Source organism: Balearica regulorum, chromosome 9, assembly GCF_011004875.1.
Source record: "Balearica regulorum gibbericeps isolate bBalReg1 chromosome 9, bBalReg1.pri, whole genome shotgun sequence".
In the NCBI taxonomy this organism is placed as follows: Eukaryota; Metazoa; Chordata; class Aves; order Gruiformes; family Gruidae; genus Balearica; species Balearica regulorum.
In genome coordinates this window covers 17,687,429-17,704,023 of record NC_046192.1, presented here as the reverse complement: position 1 = coordinate 17,704,023, position 16,595 = coordinate 17,687,429, and the positions used below count along the sequence as shown (strand labels likewise).

At 42.3% G+C, this 16,595-nt stretch overlaps 1 protein-coding gene across 2 annotated transcripts in view; it reads right to left on the bottom strand.

Annotated features, from left to right (window-relative positions):
- PSMD1 (proteasome 26S subunit, non-ATPase 1) overlaps positions 1-16,470 on the bottom strand; it is a 76,727-nt gene extending 60,257 nt beyond the window's left edge. For both annotated transcript variants that reach the window (XM_075761310.1, XM_075761309.1), the window contains exons 1-14: positions 16,283-16,470; positions 13,813-13,856; positions 12,664-12,737; positions 12,245-12,414; positions 11,203-11,408; positions 9,745-9,888; positions 8,719-8,945; positions 7,214-7,274; positions 5,337-5,465; positions 4,072-4,160; positions 3,318-3,396; positions 2,352-2,525; positions 1,343-1,454; positions 474-670 (exon numbers count right to left, since the gene is read on the bottom strand). In XM_075761310.1, coding sequence (XP_075617425.1) covers positions 474-670; positions 1,343-1,454; positions 2,352-2,525; positions 3,318-3,396; positions 4,072-4,160; positions 5,337-5,465; positions 7,214-7,274; positions 8,719-8,945; positions 9,745-9,888; positions 11,203-11,408; positions 12,245-12,414; positions 12,664-12,737; positions 13,813-13,856; positions 16,283-16,298 — 1,722 coding nt within the window. In that variant the 5' untranslated portion in view covers positions 16,299-16,470. The remainder of the gene's footprint in view (positions 1-473; positions 671-1,342; positions 1,455-2,351; positions 2,526-3,317; positions 3,397-4,071; positions 4,161-5,336; positions 5,466-7,213; positions 7,275-8,718; positions 8,946-9,744; positions 9,889-11,202; positions 11,409-12,244; positions 12,415-12,663; positions 12,738-13,812; positions 13,857-16,282) is intronic.
- Between the last annotated feature and the right edge of the window lie 125 nt (positions 16,471-16,595).

The window sequence follows — 16,595 nt, the reverse complement described above, 5'->3', positions numbered from 1 at the left end:
TTACTTTTTATTAGGGCTGAGTAACAGGACAATTACCAAAGCAGGGTTGTCGTTACCAATTTCAGGGGGACAGAAAGTTGCTATGCCACAGGCTGCCAAAGAGAGTATCTGGCAGATGTGTCATTCTGCTTCTTATTCACTATCTGCTATTGACCACTACTAGATCCTTGAGAATGACCCAACTGCAGCAAGCCTCATCTGTTTTTAACCATTACAACCTGTTCTGCTCCTTGTTGCTGCTCATAGGACTATGGAGACTGAGTAAGAGGCTAAAGAAACACATGACTAAGCACTGCTGTTCTTGTATTTTTGATTAGAGTGAAGCAACCTGTGAAACTGCCCCACTTCAGACCTATGTTAAGAAATTCCCTGGTTCAAAACAATCAAACCACCATAGCTGGACATTTCACAAAAGGACAGGAAGGTCATCTGTGTAATAAAAAAGCCAGGGATTAAGTCACAGCTAAACTTACCTTATCTCTGCAGAGACTCTCAATGAGAGCATCTGCCTCCTCCATCCTCCCGTACATGACCAGAGCAATTCCAACCGCGAGGCCTCGCAAAATCTTTTCATGCTGGGTTTCCTGTGCGTAGCCAACCATGTCCTCAATAGCCTGAGCATTTTTAGATCCCAACATAACCAATCCTAATGCCAGCCCAGCTGCTTCACCTGCACAGCACAGAAAAGCAAAAAATCAAACAAACTCTGTTCCCAAAAGCAGTAAATATTATCTAGAGAATCACACAAGATGTAGGCCAACAGATCACTTTTGGACACCACCATGCCTAGCAACTCCATTATTCCAAAATAATGCTTGTAATGATAACCTATCAGCCACAACTTAGTGCTCTTCCTTATCAAGTTCAATTTTCTCTTCCTTGGGCCAAGAGCTGCTGAGATAATTTTCCTGTGAACCCCTGCCAATGCAGAAGTAGCCCCCACAGGTTTCTCCAAGCCTGTGCCTCAGCCAAAAAAAGACATGTGGCTCTGGAGATCAACCACACTAAATAAAAAGCGTGTGACAAAAGAAAGAATAGAGCAAAATAAGGGACTGTTTAAAGACATAGCATGTCTTATCAATATTTGGCATAGTGCCACAGACCAGTCCTGACAAAACCTCTGACCATTACTGCCTCATAACTAAAAAACCATGTTGATCAGGAAAAGGTCAGTAAATAAAACGTAGCTAAGGCAACCTAGAAGCAATCTATGCTGCTAACAGAAAGCCTGAAAAAAACCCCAAAACCAAAGAACAAAATAAAAAAAACCCAAACCACCAAAAAAACCCAGATGCCTGACAAGGCCACAGATGGTTATTTGCTTTGAAAGCAGAACATTTACCTGTCACTGCATCATCCTGGTATAGATTTGTTTTCAGCAAGTCGTACACATCTTGACGTGCTGTCCCCATGGCAGCCAGTCCCAAACCCAGGCTGCCACCATGTCGAACAATCTAGAGAAGCATATGCAAGTTTGGTCATCATAAAACAGGGAGCGATATGGCTTCAGTTGAAGTAGACATCTTTCCATCAATATACAGCTGCAAAGTTTTAGCCCCAAACCACCCAAAATGATCTCCTGACCTGTTAGAAATACCTAATTTACCTTCTCAGACAGTAACTCTGATGAAACTTTCTAATATCTTTAAGATCTGTTTCCCCACTGAGTGATTTATGCAATAACACAAATCTGTGCCATGTGTAAAGATTGCTGCCAAGTAATAGCTTTTGAAAGGAAAGGTAAATCCCACTTACCCACTTAAAACAGTCTACATCCCCTTTTGTTCTAACAATGGATACAGGAAAGGGAGTACATTTGTATTAAGGCAAGTAGGATCAGCTCACAGAATTTTTAAAGATGCAGTCTGAAATTACCCAAAGAGAAGAAAGGAACATGCTGGGAAAATACTAATCTATTCCAAACTTGAAAAGAGACTTTTTGTAGAGGTCTACAAACACTAAGTGGTAAAATAAAACACTTCTTTTTGTATAAGATGCATTAAACCTACAGGGCAGCAGAAGCATTTTGTGGCTTATTCCTTTGACAGCTACACTGTAAGCAACAACAGTGCCCAAATACTGCAGGTCCACTAGCAAAACAAAGTAGATATACAAGCAGTAAGAAAAATGAAGCTAGATTCACTGTCAAATACATAAGAATTTCCTAAAAATCTTATGTAAAGCTTGAGCAATAGATTACAACCAAACTTCATATTTAAGGCCCACAGGAGGTATAAATGTCACACCACTGCCACAGTCTTAGTTACCTCTAACCCCCACTGCTAAACCAGCTAGCACCCTTCCGGATATTCCCAGCAAAACAAAGGTTCATTACTGAACCCAGTACGTACATCATTACTGGCATTCTTCAGCTGGTTCAGCAAATAGTCAATGATGTCCCCACCATGGTTAGCATGAATGAGACCCAAGGCATAGAGACCTCCACCTTCCTGGTAGGCTGACCCTGGAGAGGTGTCCTTGGGTAGGTACGTTGCCATTAGCTGTAATGCTTCTTTCTCATGACCCTGTATGTACAGTGTCCAGCAGGAAAGGAAGACAGTGGGAAGCAAAAGTTGAAAAAAACAGTAGATGCAAGCATTTTGCAGTAACAGTTAAACAAGTCAGGAAAAACATTGCTATAGCCATTACTTTCTCCACAAAAATCAGCTAAGAATCCTTCTTTACTGGCGTTTTGTTAACCCCAGTACACACGTATGTGTCAATCACTTGATCACTGATCTAAACCAGGACAAACTTGGCCAGAAGCTACACCGATTTATTCACTAGAGCACTTTAATGGGGGCCGAAGCACACAAAGCAAAGACTTCTTGCTATTTCAAAACAGGTTTAAATACACCCTTCCCTGTGAATGAATTTGAAGAAAATAACCGCTACTTAGCTCACCATTCAAACTTACTGAAACTTACTACAGTAAGGACTTTGGTACTGTCCCAAAGTCAGGAAATACACTTATGAAATACACACCTGCAATTTTAATAGCTAGAAACCATCAACTGTGTTCAAGTCACAAAGGAAGAGAAGAACTAGGAAGAAGATTCTCTCGTTGAGCTATGTTATCCTACTGCGTTTTTGATGATCAGCAAAACATGCCATAAACTAGATTGGATATCAGATGAGATGGACTTGATAAAGCACAGCTTTTCTTAGTGCAAAGACATAAACTATGTTACACTGTGCCTTGGAATAGACTAGGTAAACAGGAATGCAGGCATCATTCGGAATCCCCATTTCAAATGCTTTCAGCGTTCATAAGTCAAGCATTTATATTGAACAGAGGGGAATGAATGCAACATTACCTTGTGTATAACACCCAAGCTGGCAGTAGCAGTAAACTTAGCCCAGTTAGTTGCCCTGGCCAGCCACTCCAAATTGTCTCTGGAAGACAAAAAGAGAAAGATTATACAAAGTTTTCCATACAGCCCATTCCTCACCCTGCAAGTAAGGTTTCACAGCACCAGAGCCTGCTTTCAAACCAGAGAGTAGCTCCAGAAGGCAAGGAGCTAACCGGATTTCTGCTCTGTACCCATCTCTCCTTCATCAGCTCAGATTTTTGGCTGGTAGTAGTCAAGCTCCTAGATACTGATCATCTCAGTGAAAGATGGAGAACAACTGCTCAATATGTAGCCCATCGACTCTCTGGGAGAAACTTGATCAGAGTTTCTGGAGCTTTCCTCAAGTCCCTGGTAAGGTCAGTCCTGGCATTTCCCTTCCAAGAGTCATTCAGCACTGTCAGTCTCTACCAAAAATACACATCACCATCTCAGAAATTCTCCAACTAGTAAACGAGGAGAATAGAAATTCCAGATCTCCACCCTCTAAACTACTCACATGGTTAGCATTCAAATAAAGCCAATTTGTGAGGACAGAGAAAAGAAACAATTCCAGCTTCTTCCCTCTGCCTTCACATTAGTTTTCAGATCTTTTGTTTATTCTTCTCTAAGCCCACCAGAGTTCTGCAGCCACCCTTTTAGAAGTATCAAGCTAAGCAGGGCAACAATGTTGTTCAAACTCCTCAAGGAACACATGGGAGCTTCCTTGCCACAGATTTACCTAAGGAACTGGTCACTGGTTGTACCACAGTGCATAAAGGAGTTTGCTATAACCGTTGCTGTATGACACACGGAATTCCGCACTGCATCCTGAAAGAACAAAAACAATCAGTATCACTGGTCAGCAAAAGACAAGCCCTAGGTTGTTTAACATGCTTGCCAGTACACTAGAAAAATGGGTTATAATTAGGCTCAATTTAACCAGCAATTTCCCTTTAATCAAAGTTAATAGATTGTTAATACATTCTAATATATCCTCAATCCATCTCTCCAGTGCAAGTCAATCCTTTCTATGAGTTTCTGTCAGAGACATGATTCCTTCAACTGCAGTTTAACTGGAGAACCTCCCTTCTGGTTCCTGGAACCAAGCAGTGCAGTGTGCACGCTGCTGACGTTTTCTAGCCATCCCTGGAATATTACGCAGGATCATTCCCAAGCACTTAACCAGCAGATGGAAAAGATTTTCCAATACACATTTATTTCCTCCTGAAATAGATGAACCCACTGACAAGCATTCCTTACCACTTTTGCTGATAATATGCATCTCATTTCAGACATAAAAAACTTCTCCTATGGTTTCTAATAATCATTAGCTAAAGAGAGTCTAATTTCTCTGTACGTTTTCATTTGCTCACCTTCAGTTACACCTTCCAAAACAAAACCAGTTACTCAATTTACCAGCGCTGCCTACATTACAATATCTGATCAGTTTTGTCTTCAATGTGGAAATATTAGTCTCTGAGCACACGTCAGGATTTCTTAAGCCAACCTGAAAGTGTGCTCTCACATAACCCCTCAACCGAGAAGCCAACATACTCTAACCTACAGTTCTGGCTCACTCCCTCCCAACCAGCAGCGTTCACACTGGATCACGACATGAAGCTGGAGGGTGAGTTGGTCCATCTTACTGACCAGACGGAAAACAAACCCATCAAAAAAATAGATTAGTTTTTATAACCAGTCAGCAAAAAACACCCCAAAAACTCAACATGCTAATAGCAGCCTGTCATTAGGTCATACTAGCTGTAAGTTGAAATAATCTGATTATATGGCCGCCTTTGGGTGCAATCACCTCTTCTTCAGCCTCACAGGTTCAAGTTTTAAATGTTAATTTACCATGACCAAACCACAGATTTGTACCCTCAAAACCCAGGGAGGCCATGCTAAAACATAAGATGATGCTGTAAAATAATAGCAAGGTGGTCAAAACAAACACAGGACTAATCAGATGAATCCAAGACAACCAGACCTAACAAAGCCTCTTACCTTTGTGTTTTTGAGGATCATGAGGTCTGTATTGTTGTTTCGTATTAAAAACTGCAGATGTAACTCAATAGCCATTTCCCCACTTAAAATTTTAATCATTTTTGAGATCTGGTCCTTAGGCTCTGGGTTCTTCACATACAAGCAAAAACAAGAAAAAAAAATATTAGAACCCAGCTACAACTCTGTTAAAATACAGTTTATGAGAAGCCACCCTGGTATGTTCCATCACCATATTCCAAAATCTATCATATTTTAGGACTAAAAGGACATTGTTTCTGCCCTTGCTGCACAAGTCCAAACATCCCAAATAGTCAAGTCCCTTTGTGCACAACAGTGCAGGTGGGAGAAGAGACTCTTTGAAGAGAAATGTATTCTTTCATTGAAAGCAAAAGGATATGAGTGACACCTGATATTCTGCAAGCTGCTATGTTTGGCCTTACAGATACAATGGGTCTTTTGCAAGAGGCAACCACATATTTATAAATGTGAACCTGTATTTCTGCGGAAGTTTTAATGGAGAGGACCACAAAGCCACAACACTTTGCATGACCCTGCTGACCTGCAGCATCATTCTTGTGAGCTAAAGGCTTTATTTAGAACAATGGCTAGTAGAACTACGAATCTCCAATACATTAATCTCCCAGAGTTCTTTGAGAAAGCCTCCTCCTGCCTCACCATGGAACAGTTTCCACAGATTAAGTTCCAACTGAAGTCCCTTTGAGCAGGGTAAAAAGTATACTGCAGCTCTTTGTACTGACATTGTTAGCTAGTCAGAGACCAGCCAAGCATGAGTAGTTCAGCCCTTAAACTAATCCCCTCAATTATTTCTTTGTAGTCAGCATTCTGAATTGTGGAAAATTAAGCTCAAGAACATTTCTGGCCACATACATTGTTTTTATGTACTTGTCCCTTGGCACAGTCAGCAATGTCAATGCAGCAGAAACTGATTTCAAGACACCTTTCCTGCACAAAAGCACTGTTTACAGGTTCCTTGATGGGGCAAGAAACTCTACGCCTTTTGTTTTCCTTGTGGAATATAATTTCAAGAAAACAATTCTGTTTGCCCTTGATTAATTCTTAAGTGATCTGCAAAAATCTCTCAAAGATGCCCAAGTCTAGTTTGCAAACATGCACCATGGGGAAAAAAGGAAAAAAAAAACCCCCAACAGCAAACAACTGTCTTGTGTTTTGCTTTCCTCTAGTAGCATTTCCTTTCCTCAGCATTAGAAGTGCCAGAATTGTATTAGCTATTCCACATGCTGAAAATGCAATTGTATGTGCATGTTAGAAGCTAACTCGCTTTCTCCAATACTTGGGAAAAGAAACTAAAGAAAAAGATTCTAACCAGCTGGCCAGCAACACATCCACCATGCTAGCCAGAGGAAACACCTTCCTCCTCCATAAGAAATGACATTAAATCAGCATCCCTTCCTGCCATTCCTGCAGAACAGCATCGGTTCTATCCAGCCAGAACTACAGCCATATTTCAGAAGAAGAAAAAAAAAATAAAAAAATGCATCAAGCTAATTCAGCAGCAGCAGTCAAATTTCAGGTCCTTTCTTCTGGAGTGAGTTAATTATTTCAATATTAACAAAAAGCAAACACGTGAGCCAGATCCTTCTGCCCTCTTTTTCAAGGCTCGTTAATTCCCACCAAAATCTACCCACTTCCCACTCTCTCCCAACTTTCACTATCTGAACTGCTGGACTTTCAGACTGTCAGATACTTGGTCCTCAGAGATCATCTGTCACCTTGTCTCCAAGCAAGACAGAAATGTAAGTCCATTCTTCATTAGCCAAACCAAATAGCAACCCCAGAGATTCAAAGAGAACACGTACAAAAAACCAAGCAAGGCATATTTTGGAAGTGGCACTCACAATTTCTGCAGACTTCCCCGCACAAGTGCTTCCTGGTTTCTCTTCTGCTTCCATAGCTTCACTGAAATAAAATAAAAAATGAAAAATGCAACCCAGTTCATCACTCGTAACTAGTCAAGCACTGTAATTATGGCTGAACATCGTGCTGCAAGAGTAGCCTGGGATTTGGAGATGATGATTTGAAACAGGTTTTGACAGGACAAGTGCTGACTATCTGGAGGTCACTGCTGAGAAGCAAACTCCTCCACAAATCAATTTTCAAGGAACTTGAAGACAAAGGCTTGGAAAACCCTACCCTCTCATTCCATCTATTAAAAAAACCAGAGATGCTTGAAGGGAATGAACAGGCAGAGACAGGTGAGAAAATAAGGTCAACAAACAAGGCAGCAAGGATAATTACATCCTTACCCGGAAGCCTTGAGCTCATCACTATTAGGATGGATGTTACAGTGTTGAAATGGAAGTGAAACATATTAGGCTGTTGTTAGCACCTTGTCCTAATGCTTCACAGGCTGACTTATAAACTATTTTGTGCCTTTCCTCTTATTTCACTGGAAGAGGAGAGAGGAGAATGCTTCCTATGCCTGTATAACTGATCCAAAAGCATTTAGACCTAGTTCCTCACAGCTGCACAAGCCCTTATATTTAACCAGCCTTGATCTAGGCAGCATTCTCCATCACACACTGTCAAAGACAGTGCAGGGATCAGGTTGTGTACAGACATGACAGCTCTGGTGATTAAAGAGCAGGTGGAGCACAAACTTCCCTGCTACCCCCAAGCTGGGTAGCAGCCTTACAATGGATTGGCCAATCCTCTAAAAACAGAGGTTTAAAACAAAATTATCTGTGTCGATTACCTGTAAGCCACCAAAAGAAGAAATAAAGAAGATGGAATGGTTAATGCCAACTTTGGTTTTCTTAACAGTGGCTTCCTGCAGCTAAGAACCAGTGATGTTTACCACTCAACAAGTTTTAGATGTCAGGACTTTAACAAAACTCAGACTAGATTTGAACTAGCTCTTTCTAACTGCAAGTACAAAAGGGTCTATAACACTACAGTATCATCTGCACTCACTCTTCCCACAAGCAGGCAGCAGCCCACAGCTATGATGTGAAACCAAACTTGCACATAGCTGTGATGAGCTTTTTGCTGGACCCTGCCCGTTCCTCAGCTTTACAAGTTGCTGCAAAGACCATGCAACATCAGAGTGTTACTGAGCAACTTACACTATGGCTTAATGAATTACGGCTCATTAGCTGAGCCACGGTAACCGCACCATGCTTACCTCAGCTGCAAAGGAAAATGCATTCTTTCAAAAAACAGTGGATTCTGGTAATACACAATTTTACCCTGAGCAAATAGCATGTCTTGTCCATTGCCCTGACTTAAATTAAGAGAAGTAACTTGATTGCCTGTAATAGACATCCATACACAGAACAGAAGGCTCCATCAGAGCAGGACTGTACCCAAACAATTATGCCTCTTCTCAATTCAACCTCCCCACCTGTCTTTCTCCGATCCAGGGACGGTGCCAGTGTTGGTGGATCCAGGCACGGAGGCAATGGGAGTGCCAACTGTGCGGAGATTCTGGATCACAGAAGACAAGAACTGCTGGCTAGCACTTTCGTACAGATCAAAGCAAATTTGGTAGGCCATGAGAAGGTTATCTTCCTTCACCAGTTTTTCCAAGATGTCGCTCACAGCCTGTGGGTCATCCAGGAATATCAGGCACTGAGCAGGAGGAAGGGAAGAAGAGGAAAAAACCCAATAATCAGAAGATATTACATACTTCACAATGAAAAAGCAACAGTATCTGAGGCCACACTCCATTTTCCCCATTCGCTCATCTGCTGCTTCCACAAAACACCCCTTCAAAGAAAGAAAAATTCCCTCTCTCTCATAGGAGATAATATGAATCTTTGAAGCATTTTCATAGGTCAGTTTACAAATGAGATCAAGTATTACAAATTCAAGAAACAACATTCAGGCCTTCCTATTTCTGCAGTGTTATCTTTGGAAGTGGACAAAGTCACCCTACTACTAAACAGAAATTTCAAAAGTAAATTAAAGAAGCATCGGTCATTTCACAGGGATGTCTCAGCCAAAATGAAACAGCCATAATGCTCCTGAGTCACATGTACATGGCCCAGCAAGACTGGCAAAGGCCTGAGAACATTTGAATAACTTCATAATTGGTTGTCTAAACACTTTCAGACAATAGTTCTTTGGAGGAATAAATAAAATTCCAAGCTGTGAATCTACCATCTGATACTCCCTACATAGGCTTGAAAGATTCTGTCAGAGTTGTCTACATCCCCAAACTGCCTTTGAGCGTGTTTCTTTCTCTGTAAGTTGACCAAATGTGCAATATTTGCATCTCTTTTTCAAGTTGATCTCACTTTGATATATATTCGAAGCACACAACCAGGAAAAGATATTTAACACAACTGAATAAAAAACAGATCAGGTAAATGTCAAGTCAAATACATCTAACTTTTGATTGATCTTTAAACAGCACTCAGAGGTTTACCTGGCACACATTGATGAAGTCTGGTTTCTCCAGATTCATGTAGATTTTAACTAGAACTCTCAAGACTTTATTACGGAACTGTTTATTCTGCATCAAAGACATACAGAGCTTCAAGCTGTATGCTAGCATCCCAGGAACATCATTCTGAAATTAAATTCAAGGATATCAAGTCTGGGTTTAGACTGACAAGTAGGATTTAGAAATTAAAATAAAGCTACATCTTTTCCATTTTAAAAAGCAGAGCAAAAGACATGCACATATAAATCTTCACAGTTTCATCTCCCCTCTTCAGAAAAGCTTGTATGCAGGTGTAATGCAGTTTAAAGAAAAAATACTAACAAAAACGTACAGGATCAATATTTATTTCAGTAGTTAAAACATGCAAAAGATTAATTTAAAAGTTCAATATTTATTTCCCCTTCTTCACCTGCCTTGTCTGAATACTCTATCTTGAATGCAGTAAAGTTCACTGAACATATAATGTCAGCAAAACAAACCATGCATGAGGAAAAAGATCCCCAACATATTTCTTGCTAGAGACTGAGAAACAGATTTGGTTACTAAACCTCAGAAAAGTAGTTTGAAATGAGGGATTTATAATGGGCAATAAAGTTAGTAAATGCACAGGACAGCAAACAGAACAGAGAAAGCAAGATGGATGCCTTGATTATCACTCCTATATACACAAATGGGAGACGTTCAAAAATATGGGAAAGCTGTAAACTGAGAAGTGGTAAAATTTAAAGGATTTAAACCATGTGCTCTGGCATATAATTGAAATACTGCAACATAACAAGATCACACACAACTGCTGAGCTGCTGCAAATGACTAGAGGCATGCTTCTATTACTGTCATTACTAGGTAACATGACTTAACCTTAAACCCTAAGTGAAAGATGTTAAAGCCAGAGCGTACTGCCTTGCAGTCAGGGCAGGCTAAAACTGCACACAGCTACTCACTGAAAATTAGAGCAGCTCACCCAACTACTGGATTTTTCTGTTCTGATTTACCTCCCATAAATAAATCACTTACCTAACCCTACAGATCCCTTCCCACAGTGAATTAGAGCACATGACAGGCACAACAAAATAAAAGAGTTGCTCTTTACGCCAGACATAAGGTCTGCCTAGTCCAGTATCATATCTCTCTCTGCTAGTAGTTGACAGTGAATACCTAAAGAAAAGGCCACATAGCCAGGCTTCCTGGGAATATTCTCCCAGCAACTTGCAGCTGAGGGATTTCTAAAGGTAGGGTTCTCTCTCTATATATATATACTTGATAGCCCTGAGTGGCTGTGCCTTCCATGAACACGCTGAACTGAACACCCCTGAGTTTCATCTTTTATTCTATTCATACAAAGCAGGGCAAGTTCCAGAGCAACACGGATCCTGCACTGCGCTTCTGGATCCACACCTGGAAGAGACTAGCTACACGCACCTTCTGCCTCTTGCACATACCGATTCGAGGATGGTTTTCTCAAAGATGTCCAGCCTGCGCGTCTCTAGTGCAATGCCAATGGCCTGCTTGTACTTGTGGTCATCCAAGCACCGCTGGAACATTTTATTCACTATCCCTTCTAGCCTTTCATCAACAGGTTTCTTCTCCCCTTCTGGCAGCTCCGCATTCTCCACACACTGCTTGGTATAGTGGTCGATACATTTTGCTGAAAAGATATTGAACAAATATAGGGGAGTAAAAAGTCAACTTCCTAGATGTTTGCAGGTTTTTTCACAGACAAAGAGACCAGTACGAGCATACGCACATTCTACCAACAAATACAGCATATGGGAAACTACAAAGGTGAGGGTGAGGCACAAGAACCGTTTGTGTAGTAATACACAGAGAGTAGTGGAAGACACTTATACTGTCTCCTAAAAAACTCTGATTTTAGTGCTGAAACCCAGTAGATACTTTTAAAATGGAACCAAGGACATGATCTTTAAGTGGCATGATATTTTAAATAAATGAGGAAAGAGCAGTAGGAGACTTCCGAACTCCACTGTAAGCACATCATATCCTTTACAGGGTAAGTGATACCAGCAGACAATACTTTTTAAAGGCATTTAAATTATACATGCATTCAACATCTGACTTGCTATCTTGTTTAGGATGGATTAAAAAAAATGGTACCCCTCAGTTAGGTGTGCAGCTACACTTATTAGCCAATTATTTCCAAAGTTATGTTGACAACAGCAATAATATTAGCATACAAATGAGAGAAGGGACAAACAACCAAAGCAATTTTGCTATTAGGAACTCACAATGGAATAATGGTTAAGAATAGGAAAAAAATGCCAGAACTCCTAAGTCAGTTCTATTACAGAATCCCAAAACATGGGAAACAAAGAAAAATAAACTGGGTAAAAACAGCTGCAGCATCACTTTAAATGAATACAGGGAGAGGAAGACAAATACAGAGAAAAGCAGCTAAATCTAGTAAAATCTCAAAGTTACAGTATTTTTGACAAGAGCTTTTCTTTTACAGTAGAAGTTGCTTACCAATGATCGTCTCCACATATTCCGAGTTGTCGTTGACATTGAAGAGGTCACCTGCTCCCAAGGCATAGTTCAGCGATTCCTCAAAAGCTCCCAGGTGGTAAAAAACTTTAGAAGCAACTAGAGCAGCAAACTGCCGACTCCGAAAGCCCTCATCTTCATAGAGAACTTCACTGCAAATAAGAGAGAGAAGAGCATCAGCTCTGTGTGCTCCGTTCTCTTTAAGGCCACACAACAGCTTGATCGAACCTTCCATCTTCGGGACTACAGCTCCAACCCCATATCCACTTATATTAGTGCTTTCTGGAAAACATGGAGCTAGATACTGTACAAGCCAGTATCAAGCAACCAGAACTACATCTACTTCAGATCTCATGTTCTTCTAAGCAGCACACCCTGCAGTAATAAGTGTCTTCTCTTACATTTTGTCCACTGACTCAGAGATTTCTGCCCAGAAGTCATTGACAACAGCATTCAACTTGTGAAGAGCAAACTCCTACAAGAAATAATAAAAGTTGTATTACATTAAAAATGCATTTTATTACCTTTCCCCAGTAAAAATGAAGTGCCACCTAAAACTGATATTATAAACATTGACCCGTTTCAACAGCAAATTCTACTTTAAAAGATCTTTGCAAGCATTCACTAATCTTTGCAAGTCCTTTGCAAATAAAGGGCTGTTCATTTAACAGGTAAGTCAACCCTTATGCTCCTTCCCATGGCCTCTCTGTGATGACTGACTGGCTAATATGACTGATTACAATACAAAGCGTTCAGACTTTGTGGTAACCTTTGTGTAGCACACAGAACTCTTTGGCCTGTGGTCTATGCCAGCCAACTCCATTTATTTATTTGGACACAGTACTTTAGCAGATGAACCATATCAAACTAGAATCAGCCCACTTGTAATTAGTTCAGAGCAAAAGCAGGGCTCATTCGGGTCTATTACCACCTATGCCTGTTTCCAAGCAAAACATTTAGGGGATTACCAATATTACAAGATGCACACCCCCCCCCCTCCTTAAAGGAGCTATATTAACTGCTCAAGTAACTACCAAGCATCATCAATACACCACCACCTTGGGTGTTTGGTGTTGTCCTATGGATTCATATACTCTGTGGACTGTAAAGTTTCTGCTGCTGTTTTCTTCTCCTACTACTACTGCATTTTTTTCCCCCAAGTAAAAACTGTAACTGTGATAATTTTGTTTTGCATCTCTTAAATTATGCTAAAAATGTCAGATACTCTTCAGCTTTGAATTTTACATACTCAAAATGCAGTCTCTGGAATACATTTAAGTAACAAAGCCCCATTATCATCAGAGAGCTGGAAGCCTCAGCAAGTAGAGACCTGTGCATGTGAAGCTCTAGTTTGATCCATGTTCAAAACAAGGAAGTTTGCCATCTGTTATCATCTTATTTAAGCTCTTCCTTTCAGCTTTGAGGCTAGATATGATTTGGTGCCCACCTGTTGCTGTCCAACCATTAAATATGAACATCCACTCATTTCTGATTTTAAGCTCTCAACATAATGCATTTGCTGTTATTTTCTCCCAGATGTAAGAGCTTACCTTAAGCTGTGGCTCTTCTTCATCCAGAAGAGAGATAATTCCAGCTGCAAAACAAGATCATGGTCAGTTTGGGACACTCTGTGTTTCAAAAGCAAACGTTATTTAGTTCAAAACCAACAGAACAGGAAAGACGACTATCTCTGGAATGCTGTTTTAAAATCTTCAGTATTAAAATTCAAAGATCAGATCCAAGGTTGTATTAAACATGAACATAAAATAATTCAGAATTTATCACTGGAAAGGTAGTTTACAAAAGATCATCCTTCTTATAGGAAAACCTATTAGACGGGAACCCAGAGAATCTGAGGTTTACTTCTAGCTCCATCACTGGTTTGCTTTCTAGCAAGTCACTTCCACTTCCCCCAAGGGGCATAAAGAAGATCATGTCAAAACATCCAAACTTTCTTCATGCCAAGAAAAAGGCCTCATGGCTAAGAGAAGATGTCACATCTCACAGCTTTAGCAAGACTGCTGACACTGTCCTGAACATTTGTACCAACAGTTACAGAAACATGGTTTAACTGACATAACTGAAAGAGAGGTTCACAGTTATCTGGGGAGCTCGATCTGAAGAACGGTTATAGATGGTTCATTGTCAGACTCCAAGTACGCAACTGAAAGGGCTGGAAGAGGATCTGTGCAAAGTCCAACACAATTCACTGCCTTTTAATCTTTCAGCTGTTGCATAGATTGATAACCTTTCTAAATCTAAATAAGACATCAAATTGGAAAGGCCAGCAAGCCTACTGGAGGGCTGAACAGGGCTTTCAGAAGATCTTGACCAACTTGGGGGGGAAGAGGAAGATAAAATTCTAAAAGAAGAGTACACAGATCAAAATGTAAATGTACAAATATAGAAAGGAATAGTACAGTGGATTGGGATGAAACACAATCAATATCGTATGGCTGCAGTGGGAGGCAGAGAACCCAAACTTCACACTGAGATGTGTGAGAGCATTTCTTGGTAGATGTATGAGGCAATCCTTCCTTCTGCTTGGCACCGACACGCCTGAGCCAGACCACTGTATCCAGTGCTGGGCACCATGTTTTAGGAGTTACGAGTCAATTGGGGTGTTCAGAGCGGAGCAATAAGAACAAAGAGGTCTAGCAATCGGGACTTACAAAGGTTGACTGGAGGTCTGGTTAGTCTATAGAAATCTGAGAAGAGTACAGAGTTCATACATGTGTAAGGCTGCTGACAGCAGAAAGGGAATAATTTGATCTCTGTGTCAGATATGAACAGGAGTGGTAGGACCAAGCTTTATTTGGAGCTTCAAAGATTGAGGTTTGATGGTAAGAAAAGTTTTCTGACAGGAAGACAGTTACTCACTTTGTCTAACAAGGTTGTAGAACCTCCATTATCAGAGATTTTTAAACCCAGGTTAGACAAATGTCTATCAGCAATAATTGAAGGAGTACTGATGTGGCTCTTGGGGAAGGCAGGTTCAGTAGCCCACCCCACAGCGCTCCTTCCAGCTGTTTTCTGCAACTCTCGTCCAAATGCACAATTTTTTTTTTTTTTTTCAAATAAGCTCCTGTATTTACCTGATCTATCAGGAGAAAGTACTCTCACTCCTCTTCAACATACCATTTCCACCCTAATTAATTCCTACTTCTCAACTAAGACTTAAACATAATGCAAAGGGTTCGGAAAGAGAAAGCTCCTTGCAGACTATTACCCACTGCACCGTTTCTCTCACAAAGCCATAATCTGTCACATATTAACTTCTGTCCGGAGTACTTCCGAAAATACTTGTATTTCCTAATACTATGAAATTCTCAATAGATCCAGAAAGTGTTTAACACTTAATTCCTGACATACTTCCTTAGCCTTTTTCTCTGCAAGGCATTTGCGTTTCTGAGCCCCCCTCTAAAGTTCGAGCCAACCCCTCCCCCCTCCCTGCCGCACCTCCTACAGACCCCACCAGTTTTACATCTCCTCTACGCGTTATTCACTTTAAGCAAGTAAAGACCTTCCGGTCGCAACTGCGGCTCAGGAGCACCTCGGTGTTTGCCAGGGGGCTCGCAAAGCCACCCGAGGCCCCTCATAAAGTACCGGCAGGAGGGGGACGCGGCGCCGGGACGGGCAGGCAGGAAGCCACCTCTGCCTCCCGCTTGTCCGCACCGAGCCCGCCGGAAAGCCGGCCCCGCTCTGGCCGCCGCAGCACCCGGGGGCGCGCGGGAGGCCGCCTCAGGGCATGGGCGGGCACCGGGCACGGGGCAGGCCCCCCGCGGGTCAGGCTTAAAGTGCCGGTTGTGGCGAGCTCCGGGCACCGGGATAGCCTCCCGCTCCCGCCGGGGCGCACGGCGGCTACCGGTCAGGGGTGACCGGAGCGGGGGGAAGGTCCCCGTGATACACAGCCCCACGGAGCGCCGCGGCCGGCGCCCCCGCGGCCTGCAGCGGTGCCCAGTCACGGCCCTGACTCAGCGAAACCCCGGCAGGCAGCTCTACCCCGCGCCGCTCCCTCACCGGCCGAGGTGATCATGGTGCCGCCCGCCCGGCCCGCGGAGGGAGGTGGGGTCCGGTCCGGTCCGGCCCGCTCCGGCCCAGGTGCGGTGGTGCCGCTGCCCGGGGTCCGCGCCGCTGCCTCTCTGCCGCCGCCCGGCCCGGAAGTGCTGCGAAGGGCCCCTTCCGGCAGGACTCCGCTGCTCCCGGGGAAGGTGCTCCTGGCGATCGCCTGCGCAGAGCAGCAGAGAAACAGGCAGGCGCGACCGGAACAGCCCTGCTTCCTGGGGCCTCGCGCTTTCCCGTCCCCCCTCACAGACTCCGCAGGCATCACCGC